Source organism: Homarus americanus, unplaced genomic scaffold, assembly GCF_018991925.1.
Source record: "Homarus americanus isolate GMGI-L3 unplaced genomic scaffold, GMGI_Hamer_2.0 scaffold49667, whole genome shotgun sequence".
NCBI classification, from domain to species: domain Eukaryota; kingdom Metazoa; phylum Arthropoda; class Malacostraca; order Decapoda; family Nephropidae; genus Homarus; species Homarus americanus.
Genome location: NW_024738608.1, coordinates 9019154 through 9046803, shown reverse-complemented (window position 1 = coordinate 9046803; position 27650 = coordinate 9019154). Strand labels below are relative to the sequence as shown.

At 40.9% G+C, this 27650-nt stretch overlaps 1 protein-coding gene across 3 annotated transcripts; it reads left to right on the top strand.

Moving 5' to 3' along the window:
- The first annotated feature begins 1089 nt into the window (after positions 1-1089).
- Positions 1090-27650, top strand: LOC121874260. Of its 3 annotated transcripts, none has more exons than XM_042378360.1 (3): positions 1090-1193; positions 10911-11642; positions 26949-27650. In XM_042378360.1, exons 2-3 carry the CDS (start codon positions 10920-10922, stop codon positions 27120-27122), a joined length of 897 nt encoding a protein of 298 aa, XP_042234294.1. In that variant the 5' UTR covers positions 1090-1193; positions 10911-10919; the 3' UTR covers positions 27123-27650. The 3 variants fall into 3 exon arrangements, with proteins under 3 accessions (XP_042234294.1, XP_042234292.1, XP_042234293.1); XM_042378358.1 differs by having other exon boundaries at positions 1111-1333; XM_042378359.1 differs by lacking the exon at positions 1090-1193 and adding an exon at positions 1385-3338.

Sequence of the window (27650 nt, the reverse complement as noted above, 5' to 3'; positions counted from 1 at the left end):
TCGGGGGTCCGCTCATACTTGCAACCTGCAGTATCCTTCCAATCTGCAGGTAGGACTGTAGTGGATTTCTCCCCTACAAACGCTGTTTGTCGCTGAGTAGCCGACCCCGCGAATTCCCCAGTGTATGCCTCGTGGTCTGGATCAACCAGCGCCGCCATACATCACGGAGGTCAACTACTAAGCCACGCCTACCTCCGCTATTTAAGACCTGACCTCGTGGTGACCTCTCTCTTCTTCTAGCTACAGCCGCAGCAAGCTACACCACCTCCTCCGCCGCTGCCTGGCGGCCCTCGCTCCCGCCGGCGAGCATGGCGACCCACAAGCTGTCCTCCTCTGAGCACCCTCACCAGCCAGCTCTTTCTACATCACGCTTGTAACCACGCTGCCACTTCCCAGCACCAAGCTGCATTGTACATCCAATACAACATGTATACAGAGAGCACATTGTGAGTTTCCTTTCTTCATCCCATCCTGAGTGTGAACCCAAACATCCCATAACCCACAGGACCACCTCCAATCCCAATCCGGTCTGGCTGCTCCAGGAGCTCCAGCCGGAACCACCAAACGGGCCGCCTATAGGCAAAGGCCCGTGTCGGACTACGGTCCGACATCTCAACAACAACAACAACAACAACCGGGGAATTCTTCCTACACTTGACTACCGGACCAGCATCATCTCTCAACAGCACCTCACCACTCAGCTTCCTCAGAAACCTCCTCGCCCTACAGGACCTCTGAGCAAGCTACTCCTCACCTAGTCACTCCTAAGCACTGCACTGTACAACAATATATATACAGAAAGCGCATTGTGAGTTTCTATTCTACCTCATTCCTGAGTGTGAGATATGTACATGTACGTACGTTTGTGTGCCCATACAAAGAGAAAATAGACAACTAAAGAGAATTGACAACTGGCCACTTACAGTATGCTACATGCCTACTACTTAGTACCTGTCACGAAAAACTTTATTTGTGGGATTTAATTGAATGTACACATCTGCTTAAAAATATAGTGTCTCATTTACCATTATATTTATTTGTATTACTTTTATTTATTGCAAACTAGAGAGAGATTGTTTTTGTAAATAAGGAATTGTCGGTGTGTGGCACAGCGAGTGGCGTGACGTCACTGATCATAACACTGTCTTGACGTACTCAACACCGCGCCTTGTCTTTCATCTCCATCTTAAAAAGTTATAGTAGTATTATATTATATCATGTTATAAGTATGTTTTTGGTTCATATATAGGACTAACCCACCAGGGGCTGCATAGCACCGATGCGACCGTTTCATCTCATGTCCAGAAAATTCCTCAAATTTCACCATATCATAGTAAGTTCTTTCTGTTTAATATACCGGGGAGGTTAGGTAAGGATAGGTAGGTTTGTTTGGTTAGGTCTGTTCTTCATACCCACGAATGTTAAGTAGCGTTTATTTTAAAAATTTTAAATTTTTTAACATTTCCACAAACTATAACAGTGTCTACTATAATATGACAATGAAAATCCGACGTTTTTATAATTGTTTTCAATCAATTTCGCTCACGGGTTAGTCCTATATAATTACCATGTATTTTTCTGAAGATGTGGCTTATGGAGTTTATTTAGGTATTCAGTTTAATATGATGTTAGGGTAGGGCGGACGCTCATACGGTGAGTGTTTATTGTGTGAGCGCCAAAAAACTATCCTTTTATGGGGTTATTTTATTTACAGAACATTTCATGCTTGAATAGATACAGGAATATCATTCGATGAGGCAGTTAGATATGAATCCTCCATGTCTTAACTACTGGCCTGACTCTATAGAAAAAAAAAAGGTAAATTTACAGTTTCAACCACAACTGCTGTTCGACCATAGATTTTTTTTTTCCCTTGGTATTTGGTGTGATTCATTCTAATTTGCCTTACATTTCTGTCGGAAATGAGTCGTTTTGGAGTTATCACTCCCCTATAGAACCTGACCTAACCAACCAAAGAAACCTACCTAACTTTACCTAACCAACCAAAGAAACCTACCTAACTTTCCTAACCAACCAAAGAAACCTACCTAACCTTACATAACTTTCTAGCCATCTCCACCATATTAGACAGAAAATACTTATTTGGCAAATATTTAGTAGTTGCCAATTTGCCACCACCTAATGGACTTTTGAAAATGGGTTTTTATCGTGTAAATCTTTGTGTTAAATACAAATATTACCTTCATTGCCATCGGAAATGAGCAGTAGTTGAGGTATTGAACAAATGTGGAAGGTCGAACAATTTAAAGACCTAAAAAAAAAACTTACCTAATCTAACCTAACCCCTAGTGCAAGAAACTACCTTAAGTAAGAGATACAGAGGATAGAGTGATGGGACTTGAATGAGGAAGTGGTGTCTTCGTCAGTGTCCGTCTCTTCACGCTAATCGGCGCGGACAACTATGGCATCCCATCAACACACACTGATTGGCCAAGTATTAAAAAATTGAAGTTAAAATAACTCAAAAACTATAAATTTACGACGGAAACGTAATAGAATTAAATTTTTTTTATCTATCTCCCCATACAGTATATGACTCAATAATCAATTAGGTGGTGGCAACTACTAAATATTAATGATGTATTTTGATATCTGGTACAAATGAAAGCAGCTTTGTTGAAGCATCATGGTGTAATTTTACGTTTTTTGTGGACATGAAAGTATGCTCAAATCGAGTGGGTCAGTTGTAAACAAACAGACGATTTACTTTAATTTCTTACGTGAATTTACTCAGTTAATATCCATTTGCGACGGAAGTGGTATTGGAAAAAGTTGTTCCTCTTGATGAGATATAACTAATGGTAAACACAAAATTGCTCTAACCGAGTTGGGGCTGAAACTAAAATAATATAAAAAAACTAGGGTGGATTTGTTAGGTTCAGCTACCTAGTCTGGTATTAATATCGTTTCAGTCATCCAGCAATTTTTAGGATTTTAAGTTTAGGAATCAGTAGTTTAGACAATTCTAAGACCCTTTACTTCTACAGTATAGCATTTCTTCCGCTTGTGATTACTTCCGAGAAAATCGTAATAAATTGTTTGATAATCGTCGTATTTTTTTCCAAGTTCTTGCTGATGTTACCACTGTCTGAGTGAGCTCCTGTGTGCTTGTTTATTTCTTTATTGGTTACTATGCTGTATTATGCATGTGCTAGAGTCTTTGGACTTTGATTGGTGGGTATAATTTTGGATCAACCAATCACAGCTCAGTATAGGCCCCTGGCAGATCCCCCTACAGTCAGAGAAAGAGCGGCCAGACAGTGCGACTTGTGTATGATGAGGAGGATCTCATGAACCCAACTCTGAGTCTAATTATGGTAAGGTTTAGGGTTAGGTTTGGTTAGGTTGAAATAGGTTAGGTTTAGGATTATTCTGACCTTAATTTTTATCGCAAATTTACTATTTTATTTTATTTTCCCCCCACCCAAAACCCAATTATTATTATTTTTTCTCTGAAAGTAATCATGAGCAGAAGAAATGCTATAGAATTGTATAAACTATTGATTTCAAAACTTAAAATCCTAAAAATCTCTGGATGACTGAAAAGATATTTTTACCCCTAGACATCCTAAGTACAGTAATACTTAAAATTTCAGTAATTTGTGACGACTTTAAGAAATTTCTTTTAGATCAATAATGCTTTCTTACCTCATGAAACTAACAAAAAATGAGTGGTCATATTTCACTTGTTGCCACTAAACAAATCTTGGGAATTTTATAGTTGTAATTATTAGTTTTGACAATTCTAAAATACTTTTCTTCAATGTAATTTCTGACACAAATTATGTATGAGTGGATATTTAACATTTTATTATGTATGAAAATTGTCCTTTCATTTGTTGCCACCAAACGAATCTCAGGAAATTTATACTGTATTTGCAATCGGTAGTTTTGGCAATTCTAAGACACTTTTCTTCAATGGCATTCTTGGTGCAAATTACGTTTTAGTGAGATATTTATCATATTATTATATATGTTCGTAAGTGGCGGTACTCACCCAGAACAACAAACAACGTGCCGGAACACAACCAGAACTTGAAACAGCTGTAGAGCTCCCTCGGTTAGGTTAGGTTGATTCAAAATTGTTTTTATGATGGTTTTTATGTGTTTTTAACTCTTTTGACCTTGATTTTTATAGCAAATGTCTAGATTCTGAGATTAGAGGGGGGCGGGCTTATCTCAGAAATTATTGATTTTCACCAGAAATGAAGGTCAAATTCGCTATTTGTTCATAACACATCAAAAACTGTTGGAAAAATATAGTTTCCACTTAGATTTCATAGAGTGGCAACAAGTGAATATTTACGAAATGCGTAAGTACAGTTCAGTATAATACGTTTTTTGTATTATCACTTACATCTGCAATTGGGGTAATTTCTGAGAACAGCACTACTGTACAGTACAGTACTACCAAAATGAGTTGTTTGATTTTGTTCATGTTCTTCTACAGATGTCTTAATCATTGTAGTAAGTATTTTAAAAGAGGCAACACTTTTTTATTTTAATTATAATTATTTTGGGGGAAAATATTTAGAAGTTGCCAACACCTACTTATGTATTGAGTCCTATATAGGGAGAAAGAGAAAAAAAATATTTTCTAGCATTTCCATCGGAAAAATACATTTCTGACGGAAATGCTAAGAATAAAGTAATTGTAGTTTTTTCCCCTCTTTCACCCTGTTTGAGACTCGATATATAAATAGGTGTTGGCAACTTCTAAATATTAACCATTTTTTAATTTTTTAGTTTTTTCTCTATCTACGATCATAAATCACCTGTAGTAAGCAGGGCATGGAGGATCGGGGGAATTGTGGGGTAAAACATGGGGAAAATTGATCATATGACACTAAACTGATGTCTTTATGTGCTTTGTACGTGAAGAAATTAATTATCTACCGTAAATAATCCAAAAAATCTTCTGAGTCACTGTGTTGTCTGCTTATTTGCAACCGACTCGCTCGGCCACAAGTGTACTCTCACGTTCACAAATAAATGTAAAATTACACCATGACTCTTCTACAACATTGCTTTCATTAGTAGCAAATATCAAAATAAGTACTTCCTGCTTGATATGGCGAGAGGTCTGCTCCCCGGCTATTTTTCTTTGGTTGGTTAGGTTAGGTTCTGTGCATTGTTGTATTCTTTTTATTACTTATTATTATCCAAGGATATCTATGGAAAAAATTAACAAAATCAAACAACTTCTGATGGTTGTGCTGTTCTCAGACACTACCGAAATTGGTAATGGTGGATCAGACGGTTGGCACCAAAAGGACTTGATGGAATTACACCAAATTTTCAGGAGATGTTGTTTGGATGATACTGAGTAAGGCGGCAACGCTTTTATCGGGAAAGGAGAGATATATTTAATGAATATGGTGTAGTGTGTATACATCCAGTGGTGCAAGTGTTGCAACAAATGGGGAGAGGGAGACTTGCAATGGACTGCCAATAGCCCAGTTTGTTGGGTTTCGCCTTAGTAGCTTGTCCATCAGGCATTGCTTTCGTCCGCTGGTGTAGTCGTTGGGTTTCCGCCTATACCGCCGTTGGGGGTCTTGTTGGAGCTCTGTAAGCATGTCTGCCTGATACGGGGCAGCAGCAGGTGACTCAAGTTCTCAGCAACTTTGAAGAACTCAAGGATGCTTTAGTGAGTGCTGAGCCCAACCTGCAACACAGTGATGAATTCGGAGCACAGTTCAACAGTTTGGTGGAACCCTACAGGCAATATCACCTGGAGTTTAAACGCCAATGCCAAGCTTTCATCACCGCCTATTTTATGCCTCAATAATTCAAGGAGAATCCAGTGACTATGATCCTGCTGCTCTGGAGAATGGTGATGAAGCTGAAGTCGCTTTACAAGTGTCTGCAGTTAATTTTGAAGGCTTTGAATCTGACTAGCCTTCACCCCCTGCCTTGGACCCCCATTGTCTCTCAGAGCTTCCCACAGTTCCACTATTTGGTGGCACTGGTGGAGTATCGCTTAATTAATTTCCTGGGCTTTAGTACAATATTTATTTAATAATGAAGATACTGTACAGTAGGGAGTGACAGTTTGGCAAAAGTTTTCAAAATCAAGTGGCTTGGGTTGGATTATTTGTCTATCGGCCACGCTGGTTCCGAATATGTTTGAATCTTTAACATCAGTGCATTAGAAGGTTTGTGGATACTTTTCGGTTCGACATAAAAAAAAACAAGAATAATGGTAGACATTCTTTATTATTGGCATGTATGCTTCAATTTATCAGCAGCACACTAGCACAGTTGGCACACTAACATTGGCTGTCCCCACAGTGTCCCTCAGTCCCAGTGTCCCCACAGTCTAGCACTGGTAGTCCTCTTTCTTAGCCCTCCGCTTGTTTCTCTTCCTGGCCTCCAGCTTGTTCCAGGTGACCTGGTCCTGCTGCCAGGCAGAGCTGGCCACGTCTGCCGCCTCCGTGGTGAGCTTCACTCCTCTTTCCACTGCGGTGGTGGTGCAGGGCAGACCTGGCTCACTGTACGGTTCCTCCAGAAATTGCTCCAGTTCCTGGTCACTGTGCTGGAACAGGATGGGAGGGGAGGAGCTGGCCTTCTGCAGATCAACCAACTCTGACAGCTTGGTGGCTGCCAGATTCAGTTGAGGGTTCCTCACTTTCCTCACTGTCTTTCTCTTGTGCCTTTTTTCCTTCTTCCTCAGCTGCTTGATGATGTTTAGGGCCAACTCCCTCTCACTCTTGTCCATGGAGGCCAGCAGTGAGACCAGCACCACCTCGTGCTGGCCGAAGTAGCCGTTGAACTGGAGGTATGGAGTAAGCAGCTCCACTTCCTCCAGGGTGCAGTACGTCCTCACCCGGTTGATGATGGCGAGGAGGTGGCGTGGGCCCTCCAGTAGCAGATTCCTCTGCCTGATCTCCAGGAAGGAGGGCACGTAGATAAGGATGATGAAGGAGGTCATCCGTCTCTGTGACTCGCTGGGGGAGGTGGTGCTCATGTAGGCCCTCAGCTCCCTGCTCTCCGTGTTTTGCCATCTGGCGTTGGTCATGGCTCCGGCCCGTGCCCTGGCCCATCTCTCCTCAATGTGGCCGGACTCCACCGTCTTGGCCATCTCCAACAGATACCGGGTGTCCCAGCTGAACTCCTCCCAGACGACGGAGGGGATGGCATCCAGGAAAGACCTGAGGTAGGTGTTGGTGACGGCCTCGAATTCAACCACCGGAAGGTCCCACACGTTGCCGGTCAGCTTCCGAGCCTCCTCACCACTCCAGGAGGCGGGACCAGTGGTTGGGCCAGCGTAATGGTTGAATAGAAGGCCGAAGAGCTTCTCCAGACTGTGGATCAGGCAGTGGATGTGGAGGAGAGGCCGTCCCAACAGCCTTTCAAACTCGGCGATGAAACCGTGATTATAGCCACTCAGTTTGTTGCAACCGTCGCTAAGGACAACCAGGAGGTCGGTGGTGTCAATACCGCGCTCCTCCAGGAAGGCCAGCAGGCTGGTGGCCAGGTCTACCCCCTTTCCCCCCACCGGGACCAGGTGACCAAGGAACTCCTCACCAGGGAAGCCGATCACTGCACAGTCTTCCCTCTTTTCCATGGCGAATCTCTTGTGGTTCTTCTCACCTACACCAGTCACTATCTTGTTCTCATTGATCCTCTCATCTACCATGAGACCTCTGACCTTGAATCCCCTGAACTTTTCTTTTTTCTGTTCTCGTGACTTCTTCCTGACTCTCTCCACTTTCTTCCAGTTAGTCACTTTAGACTTGTCCCCTTCAGTTATGATGTTGTCTGCAGCTCTGATGGTGTTTGCGATGTGAGCCACTGCATCATTGGATACCTTGAACCTGTCAGCAGTTTCTCCGATCCTGTCCTCGGCTTCTTTCTCCCTTTTCCTTTTCTCTGATCTTGCTCTCCTGTCGACCATAGCCTTGAACTCATTGTCATTGACATCCTTATAATCACTATCTTCTTCCTGAGCACTGTCATCCACTGCCGACACTTTACACGACATCCTCTCCATCTCCTCCTTACTCTTTGACCTCATCTTCTCAGTTTTCCTCTCTTCCTCAGCCCTTTTCTTTGCCCTCTTCGCTTCCTTCTCCCTCTCTTCTTTCAGCTTGGCAGTCACAATTTTGTCAACGCCATCAATGCAGCCCTCCCTTCCCGGTTTCCTCTGGGCTGCCAGGAAGCTTTTCTCTCGTTCGTGCACTTTGCTGTCGTCTGCCACATCAAACAACTTCTCAGCTATATCCTCGAACCTCATCTTCAGCTTCCCGTTCTTCGTTTTCTTCCTTTTCTGTTTCTGTCCATTTCCCTTCATCATCATCGTCTCCCTCCGCATCCTCCACAGGTCGTGGACTCTCATTTTCACCCTGATTTCAGAGATAGTGGGGACAGTGGCCTTCCTATACACATCCAGTACCTTCTCAGTCACCTTGTTGGTGGCATCCATATAATCAAAAGCATTTGTTCTTCTCCTTAACCTCTCGTTTTCTGCTTCATAAGCCAGGGCACTTCCAACTTCCTTGTTCAGAGGCAACTTGTTAGATGGCAGAGGCATCCGAACCCCGAACACCTTATCGTTACCCTGGCGCAGCTGAGTGTTGCTAATCTTAGGACGACCCATCTTGGTGGCGGCCCTTTGAACTAACTGCAAAACAACACAGAAAAAACAACTTTCAGCACTTCAATATCACCACCTATTGAACAATATTTTATTCAAAAGTACGGACTGAGATTTTGTCCTTAACTGTCCAAGTCAAGCTACTTGGGCTGAATTCGTTGATCAGTCCTGGGACGAATATTACCAACGGCGTGAATAGATTCCGTGGAATAAATTCAGGGCATTCCCGTCCAGGGAGCCTCAACAAACTCTGTAAATATTGCCATTGGCCTGCCATTGGCACATATACGGAGTTTGGTAATGTTCCATGAGCGGGAATGTCCTGAATTCATTCCACGGAATCTATCCACGCCGTTGGTAATATTGGGCCCTGGTTTTCGAAATATACGTATGTGGTGACTTGCAGCAAAAATATCGGCATAATTTGTAGCGCATTGAGTTGTAAAACAATAGCATATTATGAACCAGTGTACACAGTAGTCGAATAATCCAATTCAATAATTTGATTTTAACAGGTTGTGCCACATTGCCAGTCCCTTTATTATTTACAGTTTTTTCGCGTTTTTCATGCCAAACCCAAAAGTATCCACAAACCTTCTAATGCAATGATGTAAAAAACTCAAACATATTCGGAATTAGCGTGGCCGATAGACAAATAATCCAACCCAAGCAATTAGATTTTGAAAACTTTTGCCAAACTGTCACTCCCTACTGTACAGCTTATGTGATATTATGTGTCCTTTTGGTAAAGTTAAGTTGGTTACTCAAAGTCGTTCTAGAGTAAAGGTCTGGCAAGTCTGGTACAATATACTGGACAGTAAACCCTCGAAAGTACGGACAATTTTGGGGTAAAGGGGGGTGCGGATTTGTTGATTGTCCGCACTTTTACCAATTTTTTTTTTCGGTGTTCTGGGGGCCACTGTGCACTAAGCAGCCACTAATTAGCTCCCCCCTCCCCTTCTGACATCCCAACACCACCCACACACCCCAACACCAACCACACACCCCAACACCAACCACACACCCCAACACCAACCACACACCCCAACACCAACCACACACCCCAACACCAACCACACACCCCAACACCACCCACACACCCCAACACCAACCACACACCCCAACACCAACCACACACCCCAACACCAACCACACACCCCAACACCAACCACACACCCCAACACCAACCACACACCCCAACACCAACCACACACCCCAACACCAACCACACACCCCAACATCACACTCACACTCTTTCCAACACCATCCATACACCCCAACATGGGAATTAACAGAGCAATGCATCCAGAATGAGGGTGACAACTGCTGTTGTGATGTATTGCTGGTTTAGTGCTTGGTTTTATGATATTATATTAAGTGTAGGTCTTACAGTATTGTATGACATAAATTTGTGTGTGGTTAACGGATGCACAAGTCCATGACTGCATGGTGGTGGGCTGAAGATCAGCTGTTGAGGACTACTTGGCAACACCTTTTTTTAATTTGTAATTTGACTTAAAATTAATGAAGACTGATGGACTGGGCTAGGTGTGTGTGTGTGTGTGTGCTCATATTCTGCGCTCTTCCCGGGAGGATTATCATCACTATTGTTCGAATTATTTTACCTAAAATCTTACCATTTTTCTGTGGCTGAATGTGTGTTGAACTTATACCTAACCAATCACAGTGCAGCATTATGGACAACTCCATTCTACGAGTAGGGGAATGAACTGTTTACGCACAAGTCTGAAAGAAGAAAGAGGCCAAGGGATTGCTTGTTGGTTGAATTTCAAATGACCGCGCTTGGCGGGAATTTCAAACGACAAATATATAAGGTTTGAACAAATGTTTCTTTCCCTGAAACGATCCGCACTTACGAGGTCTAGACTTTCAAGGATTTACTGAAGTGATTTTAACTCATGTTCAAGAGCATTGCTTGCGCAGATTTCCAATGTGCGGATTAGTACGATATACCCATGCAAAATGAGACCCCACTGAATACTGAGTCTTGGGAAAAACTTGATTTAAGAGAATGTGCTTGGTCCCAACCTGTTCTTCAAAACTGATTTGTTACATTATTAGGGGACTGAATAATTTTACTTCCCAGTAATGGCTAAAGAAACTATTCAAAAGACATTTAACCAGGAAGGAGGAGTGGTTTCTTTAGTAGCTAGGTAATGTATAAATATCCTAAATTTATGCACAGGTCATTAGATACCATTGGCAATCCACCAATTATAAAATTTATCTTTGATATAAACACAGCAATTTATACAGTGTACTTTATCAACAGGATCCAAAGATGGCAGGTGTCGTACATATGGTGGTGTTTGCTGGTACTTCACACTGGGACAAGTTGATTGTAGCTTCAAGTGTTGCTGTAACTCACAGCACAACACAATCAACATGGATATTTGAAGATGATTGCCATGGAAAAGAATCTTGTCATATGTCCATATTGAATTGTAGCCAGAAGTGTCATTTAAATTATAATATGAATGAGATTCTTAATATTGAGTGTATTGAAAAGGGAATGAAAAAATTGAGCATTAAAAACTCTTTTAAAGGGATTCCTCAGCTGAAATGCAAGAGTGAAGGGCTACACTTTTCATTGTTTTTAAAAGAATTAAAAATTTCAAATATATATAGATTGTCAGTATATCAACAATGGCTATTAAAGTTTAAGCAGAAATATTCTCTAGATATGATAAACGAACATAAAGAGCATTTAATCATAAGGTGGACTTTGGAAGATTCTATGCCTTATATCATTGATTATGAATGGTGTAATATAATGAAACGTTCAGTTCAAGAGAAGCAACATCTTAATACTATAATGTCTTGGCTCTCCACACTGGGTGGTGCATGTTCGGCACTTGGAGATTACAGTGCACAGTTTGCAGAACGAGCAGGGACAATATCTTTGCAGCAGTTGGACATTGCATTTCGCCTAGGAGATCCCCTTATTGTCTCTAGGTGTAGACTCTATGCTGCAATATCCCTCATTCAGCAGCATAAATTTAAGGTAAGAAAATGACAATTCAACATTTTAAATTGTTAATAAAGAATTCAGAAAACTTATATGAAGAATGTACAGTACAATATACAGGCAGTCCTCAATTTACAAAGATAATATTTATAAGAATCTGAAGTTACAAAAAAAAAGTTTGCATCATATTTTGATTTATAGATAAAGTACAGTGACCCCTCGTTTAACGAACGCCTCGGTTAACGAACTGCCTTCCATAAGGATCTTCAATTCGGTTAACGAACAAAAATTCAGTTAACGAATTTCTTACGAACCGACCTCAACATGTTTTCGCTTGCACTGACCGGGCAACCAGCTTTAGTATCAGTCCGCCAATACATTAATCGGTTCTAGGGTTTAAATTCCTTACTATTTTAGTAAATATCAAGAAGTTTATACTATTCAATAATTTTAAAAGTTTAATATTCAATTTTTTAGTCATTTTAACGATTATTGAACATAATTGAAGGTAAAGTGACTAGTTTAATGCGCGGCATCCAGCCTCTTAACACAGCAAACAGGCGTTAGTCTCTCTGTTTTCAGTGGAGGTAACATCTTGCTTGAGACTCTTCAACTTAATGCTTTTTTTCTGTGTTTCCAAGCAAATTATTGGTCATTTTGAAATTTATTTTACATATTGACAATATATAGCACAGTGCAGTGTTATTTTAAAGAAAATATTCTTTATTTACAGCTAGTTTAAACTTAAAAAATCACGTGTTGACATTGTTTGAATCCAGCATGGGGCCTAAGAGATCAAGAAAATCGATTTCAATCCAAACGAAGCAGGAAATTATAAAAAAAACATGAACAAGGCATTAGAACAAATGCGTTATGCAAAGAATATGGCATGTCGACATCAACTGTGTCGACAATTCTTGCACAGAAAGACAAATTTAAAGAAGTGAAAGTGAGAGACAAATCTACCAGAGTGTTTAAAAGTAGATCCCTAATTGCAGAAACTGAGAGGTTGCTTCTCATCTGGATTATGGAAAAACAGATGATAGGTGATTCAGTTTCTACTGAATTCATTTGTGAAAAAGCCAGGGAGATTTACGAACATTTAAAGACAGATCAACCTGGTTCTTCAGGCTCAGAATTTGAAGATTTTCGGGCCATCAAAGGCTGGTTCGAAAAATTTAAGAAAAGAAGTGACATTTTCAGTGTTGTTAGGCATGGCGAAGCTGCTAGTGCTGATAAGGAAGGGGCAGCAAAGTTTTTAGTGGATTTTAAAGAACTGATGGAAGAAAATTATCTTCCACAGCAAGTGTTCAATGTGAATGAAACTAGGCCGTTCTGGAAAAAGATGCCCAAAAGAACATTCATCACCAGAGATGAAGCCTCTTTACCTGGGAATAAACCCATGAAAGACCATCTCACTCTATTGCTTGGTGCCAATGCTTCAGGGGATTTCCAACTGAAGCCTATGCTTGTCTACCACTCTGAAAACCCCAGGGTGTTCAAGCAACAGAAAGTGGTAAGAACAAAGCTTGGAGTTTATTGGAAGTCCAACCGTAAGGCATGGGTGACAAGACAGCTCTTTAATGAATGGGCTGTTGATGTGTTTTGCCTTTCTGTCAAGAGCTACCTAACCACCAATAAACTCCCTTTAAAGGCTCGTCTCCTCACGGATAATGCTCCTGGTCGTGACCCTGAACTTGCCAGAACTTTGGAGTATCAATTTGACTTTGTTAAGTGTTGTTTTTGCCTCCCAACACTACACCAATCATACAGCCAATGGACCAGAATGTGATCAGCAACTTCAAGAAGTTGTACATGAAGAAAATATTCAGGGGGTGTCATCAGGCAACTTCCAATGATCCTGAACTAACACTGAAACAGTTCTGGAAGACACAATTCAACATCCTGGAGGCTGTAAAATTGATTGCGTCATTATGGCAAGAAGTCTCCACTAGACCCCTCAATTCTTCATGGAAAGCACTGTGGCCATCAGTAGTCCATGATTTTGAGGGATTTGAGGAAGAAACAGAGTTGGACCAGGAGATTGTGTCCATTGGTCAGTCATTGGGCCTTGAAGTGGAAGAGGATGATGTCGAAGAGCTTGTGATGTCTCATGAGGAGGAACTTACTCCTGATGACTTGAAGCAACTGGATGAGATGTTAGAGGTTGACAGTGGTGAGGAGGAAATTTAAAGTGATGACCATATGTCAACTAAAGAGTTGAAAGATGTGATTTACCACTGGGAGAAGTTCATGGAACTGGCTTCAAAGCACCCAACTTACAATAGGCCAAATTACCTTACAACGTGCTTTCAGTAGTCTATGTTGAAGTTTTTAGCACAGACTAACTTATCATATCATATGCGGTATCACAGTTCTCATTGATCTACAAAAAATACCGGTAATAAAAACCTTTTTGATATTTCACACTTAATATAATACCTGGTAATCTACTTCAACCTCCTATTGTTTACAACGAGGCATGACGTACCACCAGCTGTTGAGTATCAGCTAGACGGTACACGTGTTTTTCGAATCGTTTTCAGTTAAAAAACTGTTACATCAAATGTATATTTTACCTTAACTGTGCCTGAATGAATATATTCTCGGAAATAAATAGTAGTTTTGCTTAAACGTGATGTATTTTAAAGTAAAATAGGATAAAATACATGATGAAAACAAAAGATTTTACCTAACCTTCCGATGTTCAAGAGAAGTTACTAGTTTTTTTAATAGTTTTTGGTTAAAATACTCTTATATTACAATGGTATTCTATTCATACTGTGCTTGATATAATGCATTCACGGAAATGTAATATTTTTGCTGAAATGACGTATGTATTACAGTGGAAAGTGGGATAAAATCGTGATGAAAACAATGATTTTCGCTTTCTTTCGTTCAAAAGATGTTACCATAATCGCTTTTCGATTGGTTTTCAGTTAAAAAACTGTTGTATTACAATAATATTCTATCCTAATTGACTTGAATAAATACTACAATTGCATATTTCTGAATATTTTCATTAAAATCCATCCAAATCATTTTCCTTGTCATCATCTGCAGCACCAAACAGCTTCTCCCAGTCCTCTCCTTGAACAGGGCTAGAGGGTACGTGTTTTTCGAATCGTTATCAGTTAAAAAACTGTTACATCACATGTATATTTTACCTAAACTGTGCCTGAATGAATATATTCTCGGAAATAAATAGTAGTTTTGCTGAAACGTGATGTATTTCAATGTAAAATAGGATAAAATACATGACAAAAACAAAAGACTTTACCTAAGCTTCCAATGTTCTTGAGATGTTATTCGTTTTTTTACTAGTTTTCGGTTAAAATACTGTTATATTACAATGATATTCTATTCATACTGTGCTTGATATAATACATTCACGGAAATGTAATATTTTTGCTGAAATTACGTACGTATGACAGTGGAAAGTGGGATAAAATCGTGACGAAAACAATGACTTTGAAATATAATGCAATATTAACCCCTAAATCGGTTAATTCGGACAATCGGCTAAAACGGACACCCTTCTCCCCCTATTAGTCCAAATTAACGAGGGTCGACTGTAGTCACTTTACCTTCAATTATGTTCAATAATTGTTAAAATGACTAAAAAATTGAATATTAAACTTTTAAAATTATTGAATAGTTTAAACTTCTTGATATTTACTAAAATAGTAAGGAATTTAATCCCTAGAACCGATTAATGTATTGGTGGACTGATACTAAAGCTGGTTGCCCGGCCAGTGCAAGCGAAAACATGTTGAGGTCGGTTCGTAAGACATTCGTTAACCGAATTTTTGTTCGTTAACCGAATTGAAGATTCTTATGGAAGGCAGTTTCTTAACCGAAATTTTGTTAACCGAGGGATCACTGTAAATGCATGGTTTATATAATTTGTTTATCACTGGGCCCATCACCATTTTCAAATTAGACTACAAGATATGTATTTCTCTTATACATTAAAGCCTCGAATAATGAGAGTAATGTGTCCTCCAATACAGTAAGTCCTCGTATAACGTCGTCCCGCTTAACATTGTTTCGGTACTACGTCGCTAAACTTTAGAGACCAAAAATTTGTTTAATGTCCCAGTGATCCTATACTACGTCGTTTTGCGTCGTCACGGACTACTTTCTACGGCACATCACAGGCTCCTGTCTGGCCGCGCTACGTTCTCTCGGCTAGACGTTCTGCCCTCACTTGCCGGATGTCACATCGTCCCCAAGCGACTCCAAGCCAATCTCTGTTACGACTTCACATCATTTGTGTGTGCTTAAGTGGCTTTGCTGTACTCCAACCATTCGAAATGGCTTCCAAGCACCCATCAAGTGCTACTGATGCTAGTGTAGTGAAGAGGCAACCTAAGACCATTACCCTTGCTACGAAAATGGATGTATTAACCCGACTTGAAAAAGGGGAACGTGTTGTGGACGTAGCCGCTGTGCTTGGGCTAACCCCCACAACGGTGTGTACTATCCGGACCAATGCTGACAAGATTAAGGTTAGTGTTGGAAGTGGTTCTTCTCTGTGTGCATCGAAGACAATTAGTACTAGAAGCACTGTGTTAGAAAAACTGGAAAAGATACTGGCTATGTGGATGGAGGACCAGAATCAATGCAATGCACCTGTGAGCCTTATGGTTATCCAGCATAAGGCCAGATCCTTGTTTGACGACATAAAGGCAGAAGAGGGTGAAGGATCGAAGGAAGAGACCTTTACGGCCAGCCGAGGCTGGTCTCAGCGATTTAAGCACAGGTGTAACTTCCACAATATTAAGATGACTGGTGAAGCCACCAGGTCAGATACGGTTGCTGCCGAGACATTCCCGCCAGAATTCAAACGGATTATCCAGGAAGGAGGATACTCATCGAAGCAAGTCTTCAGTGTGGATGAGACTGGTCTCTTGAAAGAGGATACCTGAGAGGACCTATATCTCCAAGCAGGAGAAAAGAGCGCCGGGTTTTAAGCGGCAAAACATCGCTTGACGCTGCTGCTTGGCGCGAACGCTGTCGGTGACTTCATGCCTATGCTGATTTCTCGCACTGCCAACCCACGTGCACTGAAAGGCTACTTAAGGATCACCTTCCTGTGATCTACAAGGCAAATAAGAAGGCATGGATAACCGGCGCCACATTTAGCCAGTGGTTAAACGTGTACCCCGTCCCTGCAATGAGGAATACTGTGCCATGGAGAACCTTGACTTCAAAAATCTTCTAATCCTTGACAATGCTCCAGCTCATTCTCTCAATCTGGATGACTTACATTACAGTGTAAAAGTTGTATTTCTGCCTCCCAACACGACAGCACTGATGCAGCCAATGGACCAAGGCGTCATCGCCGCATTCAAGGCAATTGACAACATTGACAAGGCATGGGAAGAGGTCTCAGAAAGTTGCCTGAATGGTGTGTGGTGTAAATTGTGACCTGAGTGTATCAATAGTTTTATGGGATTCATGGACTTAGTCCCAGCTGTGAATAGGGATATCCTCAGCTTGGTGATAGGCAGGCCTTGAGTATCTGGAATCAGAGGATATTGAGGACATCCTGGCATCCCCTACAGAAGAGCTCACCAACGAAGATCTGCAACAACTAACAGAACACAGTCCCATTGGAGACGACGACGACGAACCCCAACGAACGCTAACTTCCAAGAGGATGGCAGAATCATTCAACATGTTCCAGCAAGCAATGCAAATCCTTATAGATGACGACTCAAACAGAGAACGTAGTTCAAAGGTTCAGTGCAGCATTCATGACAAGTCTTGGTTGTTACACTGAGATCTATAAGGAGAAGAAGAGTAACACCAAGCAGTCAACACTGATTTACATGATTGGGAGATATGGGTCACTTGATTGACAAATAACGTAAGTAATACAAATATAATATATAATAACGAAGTGGGGAGAAGTTTAGACTACAGCACATTTCAACATAGTGACCCTGCAAAAAGGTAAGTTTGGCTGGGAGTCAATACATGCACTGGTTGATTACAGGTTGTTGATAATTTTTAGAATGGTTGGGACTGGGCTGTTCTTAATAATAATAATAATAATAATAATAATAATTAATAATTAACGGTTTATTGAAAGAGCTTGGCAGCCAGAAGGCTGAAAATATACAGTTACATATTTGGGGAATGGGTTTCGAATTACAAATAATATACAAGTAACATAAGTGACACAAATAAGACTTATAATAACTAGATGGGGAAAAGCTCAAACTACAGTTCATTTCAACATAGTGACAGTGCAAGGAGTAGTGTTTACTGGGAGTGAATACACTGGATTATTACAAGTTATTGATAATTTTTACAATGGTTGGGACTGGGCTGTTCTTATAGCGATCAGTTCGTGCACGTATGGGCTGGATGCGGTTGTGGTGTCGAACAGCAATTCTCGGACTAGGGATCTCAGGTGGTAGTAGGAGCCGATGTCGAGGATGGTGTAGAAGCTTCTTACCAAATTTGCAGATGAGGTCGTGGTGATGGTCAGTGAGAGTCGAAAGGGTCAGTGTGTTGAGCGCTTCTTGATATGTGGAGTAGGAAGGGGAGAGAATAATCTTGCATGCCCTCTTTTGCACTTTTTCTAGGTGTTTACGTTGTGTGGCATTTAGGAGGAAGACCAGGTGGGGGAGGCATAGGTGAGCTTGGGAAGTATGAATGTTGTGTAAACACTGAGGAGCTCGTGTGCAGGAACTCCGAGGGACTTGAGTCGGCGGAGGAGGTGGAGACGGAAACTGGAGGATTTGACAACTTCACTGACGTGTGGTTTCCAATTTAGTTTGTTGTCTATGGTGACGCCGAGGAGCTTCGTGGAATCTACAACCTGCAGTGTGTTCGGACCTAGAGTAATGGAAGGAGGTGGGACAATGTCGGAGGAGAGGTTGATGTGCATAACCATGGTCTTGGTATGGTTGATGGTGACATGGTTGTTGGTGGCCCAGTTTTGGAGACTGTTCAATAAATCCTGAAGGGCGGTATAGTTGGGAGCAGAATTGTTGACGCTGATCCCAATGGTGGAGTCGTCGACATATTTCCAGCGAGCAGGGGTTTCATTTAGGGCATTATTGATGAGCATAAGGAAGCAGAGTGGTCCCATCTTGGTGCCACTCTGTGTGTGTGTGTGTGTGTGTGTGTGTGTGTGTGTGTACACACACACATGTACAATATAAGGAAAAGAATTAATTGTCCTAAGGGCAAACACATCAAGGGAATATAAATTTCTTTGTACACAAGTAAAAATGTCCCCTCCCCCCACCCTGGTCAGCAAATGATGTTCACAGATTTGGCTATTCACGGCCATTTTGAGAACCTAACCCCCGCGAATTTAAATGGCCTAATGTATATTCACTTTATGTGTTTGCCCTTAGGACAATTATTTCTTTTACTTTTTTTATCACAATAATATGTATGTAGGATGGTGTGTGCATGTAACTGAGTAAAAATAAATGAAGAAAATTATGTATATCTACCTAAAAATATGAGCTGAAAAAACAACCATAATGCCTCACAGTTTGGCCCAGTAGCCTGGCTACAGTGCCACCAGCAATGTTAACAGATGAAAATGTACTGGCGCCATCAACATTATACTTCATTGAAAATGCTGTAAGTTTATGCTTGGCCTTATGTATGTCTGACACAGTTTGTTTCTTCATGCTGTATTCATTACAGACTCAAGCCACGGATACACCAGACTCTAACTTCTTTATTACCGTATTTTATGGCACATAAGACTTTTTTGTCTGAAAAATGGCTGAAAAAATCAGCCTGCATCCTATATGTGAAGTTGAGGTCTCCCGTAAGCTAGTGAATCTCCCAGTAACAAAGTCCGGTACTTTTTACAACTCTGATCTTGAGCAAGAGTTCATTTGTGCATGTATGGTGAGGCAAAATGGCTGCCCAGCTGACTCCCAGGCCATGCCTGGTGTGAGATTTGAATTTTCATTTGGATGAACAGAATTTCATAAATTTTCAGTCCAATCTGAGAAGTTACCTGTCTCAAACACTTATTGTTAAAAGTTAAACATACCATATACACTGTACTTTGTAAAGAAAATTTATATCTCAGGTGAGATGATGGCATGCATTTGGGCACCTTGATTTATGGAGGGGGCCATTAAGAAATTGCTTGTGGGCCAGATCTGGTTGGGCATCCCTGCTATAGGCCATAAAATGGAATTTCATACTTCATCCTTCTCTTTTACTGTTAATTGAATTGTAATTCATGGATTGTAAATGAAAACCAAAAGTATTTTTTTTTTCAGTTAGCAGCAATGGTAATAAAAAGTGAATACCACTGGGCTCAGTCTGTAGCAAAGGAAGTGAGAGATGAGCGCTTGATGAACATGTGCCTAGGCATCTGGACCAAGCTTCGTCATGACCGCAAGTTATACCTAATGAAAAGGCAGGGCCTATCCGCAAAGACTATTTGATACTTGACATTGTTGAGATTCCATAATGTGCATAAGATAAGGGCTACAGTATAGTCTTCATTTACGTGGACAATTGAACCTGTGGAGGTTCGCGTAAAACGAGAAACGCGTAAACGAAATAACAGAACATATGGGATTAATTGAAATAGAGACTGGGCCGACCCCCAAACTACACTTTTTCCGACACAATATGTACGTTGTCGTAAAAATAACATCTTAATTTTATGATGGTATGCACACACAATTAATGTTTAAGAGAAATATCAATAATATTAGGTTTTTTAACACTTACTTTAGTAGAAAAGATGGCTGGGCACACAGGAATGGGGGATTGGTTCCGAGGCAGAGGGCAGATTATTGGCCCTCGCCTGTATCACTTGTATCAATTGTATCACTATCCACCACAGAGGCTTGCAGGGCCTCTTTGTCAAACCCCTCAAAGTCCATATCCTCACTATCACTGACTTGGGCCGGCTGTGGTGGGTGAAGAACTCGGTAATATTTTGTTGACTGGGCGACCTTGTGCGCACCCTGCCCGCGTAAATGATGGAATGAACCGTGTAATAAAAATTGTCGGTCTGGCAATGTGCCGCGTAAATGACCAAATGCGTAAATCGAGACTATACTGTAGTTCTTGTGTCTTTTGTTGATAATTGTTGATGACAAAAGCTACACATACTCACCTCTTTCTTGCGATTTTTGGAGTGGCAGTCCTTTGGCAAGATGAGTTAATTAATTTAGCCCAGGGTGAAGCCTGACTGATGACCACAGAAATTGAGCTGTATCTCATGGGTGTAGAGCCAGACTGCTATCAATTGAACCATGGAGCTTGTAATTATTGAAGGTAATTTGAATAAAAAAATTCAGAGATAATAAAGTTTGACTGTTAATTTATACCCTACTTTGAGTCTTGTAATTATATCACACACACACAGTAAGTTGTTTTGGGATGCTTTATATAAAGAAATGTATCCATGGAATTCTCTGGTCCAGTATAACTGACAATATTTACCCATAAAGTTACATTATTGTTGAATTATCCATAATAACTCTTCCAAAGCTCAGTTATAACTTAGGCCAGTTTAGAACAACTCTTGAATATTGTATATCCAATGAAGGATGTGGACTTAGGACCCAGGAACCAATAGTGGGCAATAATCCAAAGAATAACCATATCTCTTCCCCAGAAAAAAAGCAACTCTAGTCCATGAAAATGGGGTAAGAAGGAAACTGTACTTCAGGGGGTTAACTAGTCAAATGTCATAACACATGCATAGTCTGTTCATTCCAGACCCAGCCACAAATAAGATCATGTGAATAACTCCTGTTAGCACAGGGAAAAGACATCTAGTCTCTCCTTTTTAATATAAATGGTGGCCCTTTAGTGTATTCAAGGCTCTATTGTTTAGGGATAGGCAATTTTTTATGGTGCTTTTAAGGTTAGAGTAGAATTTAACCATCCATTTTCTTAAGTGTTTGTGTGGGCTTTCAACTAAATCAGGTGGAACAGGTGCAAGCCTCATAGCCATGGGGCTAAATCGAACCTCTCCCCACCCCCACTTTAAGAGAAAAAAAATTTCCCCAGTCAACACTTCTGAAATTATAACCCCATGTTTTTTCAGTAAATATCAAACTATGAAAATATGCAAATATTATACAAAGAGTTTTGTTCTAATAATCCACAACTAATCACTCACCCGTACCATTATATTATTTAATCTGCCTCGTGATGTGTACAAGCAGTCCCCAATTTACAAAAGGATTCCATTCCTGTAAAGCTTTTCATAAATCGGATCTCATTTTCCCACAGACTCCCAGTATAAAAGGTAAGATACACTCCGACTAAAAGACCTTCCCCAAAATGTCTTAAAGTGCTACAAAACATGGTTTTAATGACAATTTTTGGTGTACATAATGTTTATAAGCCAATAAATAAAATATATGTGAAATGCAGTGGTGGACACGGTTCCGCTAATTAGTGAAGCTAACTTTCTCGTTAGCGGATTAGCGTTTTTGCTAACTTTGGAAACCATTAGTGGACCAATTAGTTTCCACTAAATTAAGTTCTGCTAACTTTAAGTCAGCTAACAAAATTTATACATGTTTGTTTCTATCTGTTGTAAGAGTGTGACGCCGTAACACGTGACTCCAACAGCCAGTCAGGCACGCTTGGCTGACTGCATGTTAGTACGTGTAAACGTGACAAGACATGATTTGTCGACGCCGCGCTGCAGCAGCTGAGAAGCATTGTGTAAAACCTTGATAAGTTGATCATCATCTGATCTTGCCATGATGCTATTTGCTACCTAGGCTATGTTATACAGTACTGTAGTTTTTGGATTCGTTTAATACTTTCTGTCTTTTCGTACAGTAAATAAAGATTATAAAGTGTATGTTGAAACTTGAATGTAAACTAATGTTTAATTTCATTTGTTCATTTAATTATTTGTGTACACCTTGATCATCATCTGATCTTGGCATGCTATACCTCTTTGGAAAGCTCTATGTCTAAGCTACAAGACAACATATGAAAATTTCAGCTCTCTAGGTCTGTTTTTAAGGGTTTTAGAGCCAAAAAACAAACACACCGAAACTAAATTCATATAATAAAAGTTAGCGGTTTGCTTCCGCTAATTTTTTTTGCTGTTTAGTGGTTTAGCGTTAGCGAAGTTAACTTTTTAATTAGCAGATTAGCGGTTAGCGAAGCTATTTTTTCGTTTAGCTGTGCCCACCACTGGTGAAATGCATACAGTATATCATTGTTCTATAGCCATTTTCCACGCTATAGCCATGGTTATCTGATGGTAGGTCTCCATGCTGCACGGTCTCTTACACTCCCTTGCCAGGTTCCTAACTAATTTCATTTCTTACAACCTCTCCCCATACAATTCTTGACCTACCCCTGGCTTGCCTTTCATCCACATTTAGGCTCATGCACCACTTGGTCTCATTCATTCTCTCCACTTGCCTACACTATCTCAGCCTGCCTTTATGCAGGACCTTGCCAATACTCAATATCCAGCCTCCCTCCCTCTTAGCTCTAACCAGGGCCTCCTGTCTTTCAGTGTCGCATTACACATCCACCTTACCATTCTCATATAATTTTGCTCAAATAGACCTATGGTACCCTCTTGAACTGTCCATGTTGAACAGCCATACAACATCACACTACGCTGCCCTTTATTCGGTCACTTAATACTAGGTTTTACTTAACTTACTTCTTAACTTAAGGTCGCTGCCACCCAACTGCAGGACAGTATGTGTAGTATTCTTTTGGTAGCTGGCAAAGCAGTCTAGCACTGTGAGTTTGTGCTTTTCGTTAATCAAAGTTGAGGGTGGAAGGAAGGGTGAAACACCAGCCAGTATCCTTAACTAATTTGTTTTTGACATATAAAATTATTGTATTCAGTCACAATACAAAAATAGATGACCCTCCCCAAGCAATTAAGGACACTGTACCGCACAAAAATAACCGACCTTCTCCATATAATTAAGGTTTCTTCCTCTCCATACAAAAACTGACTTCCTCAGCTAGGTCAATCCTTCATAATATCACCAAATACTCAATAGCACTTGAAATAAGAAACATTCAACAATACATTCTTAGCACCAAGGTACACACAGCAGGAAACCTTCTCACCCTCTACTCTCTTGTTAGGTAGATGAGATCCTTCAGAGACATTCATACCAGGATTAGATGTGCATCCGGCATCATTAGGTCGCCAAAGATAGTGACAGTGACCACCTCAAAATAGCACCAAAACATCTTCACTTCCAGGATGCTGAAAGCATGAGATATCCAGAGATCCTTACGGGAGGTTGCATAGTGGTCCCAGGCATTACTCAAAACACCAGGTGGGCTCCTGAAAGTAAAATACTGTAGTGGTTGCTGGGCCAGACATTCCCTTCGACCTCACTTGTCTCTCTCCATGGTCGTTACCGCTCACCCTCACCCACACGCAGATTCATACACATGTCGGAGTTACTAAGTGTAAACAAATGCGTTTACTGGCCTGATTGGCCTTTGTATTAATACACAATATTACAAAACTTATTGACTGACTTATTATATTAATCCATGGAGGTATAATAGGGTGGAGGCGGCATCTGCTTGGAAAAGTGAAGCCAACGTGAGCGCGCAGAGGCCATCTTGGGGTTGGCAAGAAATGCCTGCCACACGCATATATCACACACCACCTCAAAATATGTAGGTGGCAGTTTCCTTTCTTTCCTTTGTTTTCTGTGTTTATATTGTGTATAATGCCAGTATCCTGCGCTGCTGATGGATGTACAGCAAGGTCCAACAAAACACTGGATCCTTCACTTACATTTCACCAGTAAGAAATATCTGTAATAATGTAAAATTTATTTCTGGTGCACATCCACTGACCCCTTGCCCCTGGTGCACACCCACTGACTCCTTGCCCCTGGTGCACACCTACTGACCCTTTGCCCCTGGTGCATACCCTCTAACGCCCGGACTCGAAAATTCGTAATTTGACAACATTTTGGTACGACTTCGGCGGTTGTATGTCCGGGTGGTCGTAAGTTGAGTAGGTCGTAAGTCGAGGATTGGCTGTACATAAAAATTTCACTAAATGTCTCAAATAACTGTTGGTGGAAACAATCAAACTACCTAGTTTATAATACCAAATTATGCATACAATACTGTATGGCTTCTGTGAAGAGAAAATCACGTCATATAGTGAAAATTTAATATCTAGGTTAATATTCCTTAAATGTATTTAGTAATGGTATCAGATGATCCACAAAGATTTTATAAAGGAAAATATTGATGAAGCATTTAGTAAAGATGTGGAGAGTAATTATAGATTATTAATGATAATTAAATTGTTCCCAAGATAGCCGTGTGGGTTACGCCGTGCACCAGTGAGCCGTTATTATGATTAAAACACAATTTCACTTTATCTCGGGTTCAATCACAATTGAAGGACGTCTTATACAGTAAATGGTATAGAATAATTTTGAATTAATGCTAACCTCAAAGTGGGTGAGAAAATAATGTTAGAATGAGAGTGTAATGTTGTGATGAGTCACTGTGTCTGTGGTTAAGTTGTTCTTTATTACATTTTAAATATTAATCATTTTCATGATTCGTGTTTGATTTGAATTATTTCATGTTAAATTATTAATGCTAATTTTACAATATTTTTTAAGGTTGTGAGTCTTATAATAACACTTTTCTTTGGTGGATTTGTTGCTGTAGTTCGCTGTCATACTTTTAAATTATCGAGGTTATTTGAACTAAATTTGGATATATGAACAAAAATCTTAGTTCAACAATATAAAGTTAATCTTTTTATTTAATTGTATTAAAATAATGTTATGGATTATAGTCGGATCCTTACATGTACTTGTCTCTCATCCTGGATATAACCTTTCTATAAAATATTAAAATATTTTGTAAACTTATTGTGCAGTTGAAAATGTATTATTATTAATATTATTATTATTATTATTATTATATTATTATTATTATGGTAACGTGTACCTTCCCCCTCAGCCCTGACCCTGACTATGGTAACGTGTACCTTCCTCTCAGCCCTGACCCTGACTATGGTAACGTGTACCTTCCTCTCAGCCCTGACCCTGACTATGGTAACGTGTACCTTCCCCTCGGCCCTGACCCTGACTATGGTAACGTGTACCTTCCCTTCGGCCCTGACCCTGACTATGGTAACATGTACCTTCCCCTTGGCCCTGACCATGACTATGGTAACATGTACCTTCCTCGGCCCTCACCCTGACTATGGTAACATGTGCATTCCCCTTGGCCCTGACCCTGACTATGGTAATGTGTACTTTCCCTCGGCCCTGACCCTGACTATAGTAACATGTACCTTCCCCCACCTGATCCTGACTATGGTAACATGTACACCTCGCCCTGACCCTGACTATGGTAACATGTACCTTCCCGGCCCTGACTGACTATGGTAACATCCCTCCCTTGGCCCTGACCTGACTATGGTAACTTGGCCTGACCTGACTATGTGACCTTCCCCTCGCCCCTGACCTGACTGGTGGGTACCCTGACTATGGTGCCCTTCCTCTCGGCCCTGACCTGACTATGGTAACATGACCTTCCTCTCAGCCCTGACCCTGACTATGGTAGCGTGCCTTCCTCGGCCCTGACCTGACCCCTTCCCTGAGCCCTGACCCTGACTATGGTAGCGTGTACCTTCCTCAGCCCTGACCCTGACTATGGTAACGTGTACCTTCCCCTCGGCCCTGACTATGGTAACGTGTACCTTCCCCTCGGCCCTGACTATGGTAACGTGTACCTTCCCCTGAGCCCTGACCCTGACTATGGTAACGTGTACCTTCCCCTCGGCCCTGACCCTGACTATGGTAAGGTCCAATTCGTCTATCAAAGGACTGAAAGAGTTTTTACACTTATCTGTTGTTGTTTTCTTGGTGTCTTTTCTCACCACCATTTGGTCGTTCCTCTCAACCATCCATTCACCTCAGTCTTCATCAGACATGAGCTTCCTTCTCTCATGTCTTCCTCCTCACTTCCTTTGATCTCAAGTTTTCTTCTCTGACCTTCACCAACTCAGCCAGTAGCTCGGCCTTGTTTACAACTGGCCATTACTGAAAATTTTTCTCCCAGGAGCTAAGTCTGCCGTGATCTTTACTCCAGTGAGGTCAGGTCAGGTTAGGTTAGCATGAGGTTAGGTTAGCATTAGGTTAGGTTAGCATGAGGTTAGGTTAGCATTAGGTTAGGTTAGCATCAGGTTAGGTTAGCATCAGGTTAGGTTAGCCTTAGGTTAGGTTAGCATTAAGCTAGGTTAGCATTAGGTTAGCTTAGCATCAGGTTAGGTCAGCATCAGGTTAGGTACAATAAACTAGGGTGTCTAATCTTCACCTCCTCTGGCTGTAGGTGTGTCTGTGCTGCCGTAGAGAATCAAACAGCAAGAAATTTGACTGTGGGACCCAGACCTACCACTTCTCTCAACCAGTTAATGACAGTCCAGAGCCAACAGACAGTCAGGCACAGTCCAAAGAAACTGCACTAGCCAATCTAAACCTTAAGACAGTTATTCAGGTGAGATAAATGACTGTTATCTTCAGGTGAGCACTTGGGGGCAAGGCTGGCATTACTGTACGGCAAGGTTGATATTTAGTCAGAATGTACGGTACGGAATTATGGTACAATATTTTCCTTGAAGTACGATACGGTACGATTTAGGTACGGAAAAATGAGCAAAATTCCGTACCGTACCCCAGGCTTAAAAACATGCTCATGCACTTATTAACCCCTTGAGGATTGTGACGTATTTTGACAGTTTATTCTGGCTATCATTAAGACACTTTTATGCAGCTTAGGAAGGATTTGTGGGAATAAACAGTATAGACTAGCTGAATTAGCCATCTGTGTATTGTCTTTCATATACCCTTCCTAAATTGAATAAAATCATCTAATAATAGTCAGAAAAGAGAAAAGAAATGTGTCATCGATCTTCAAAGGGTTAATGTGGCTTGATCAGTACCGTCCGCCTGCTGGTAGTGTCGGTACTGATCACGTTGCGTCACGCCAACTGTTCACGTATAACTTGAGAGTATTGTCTCCAACTCTCCACAG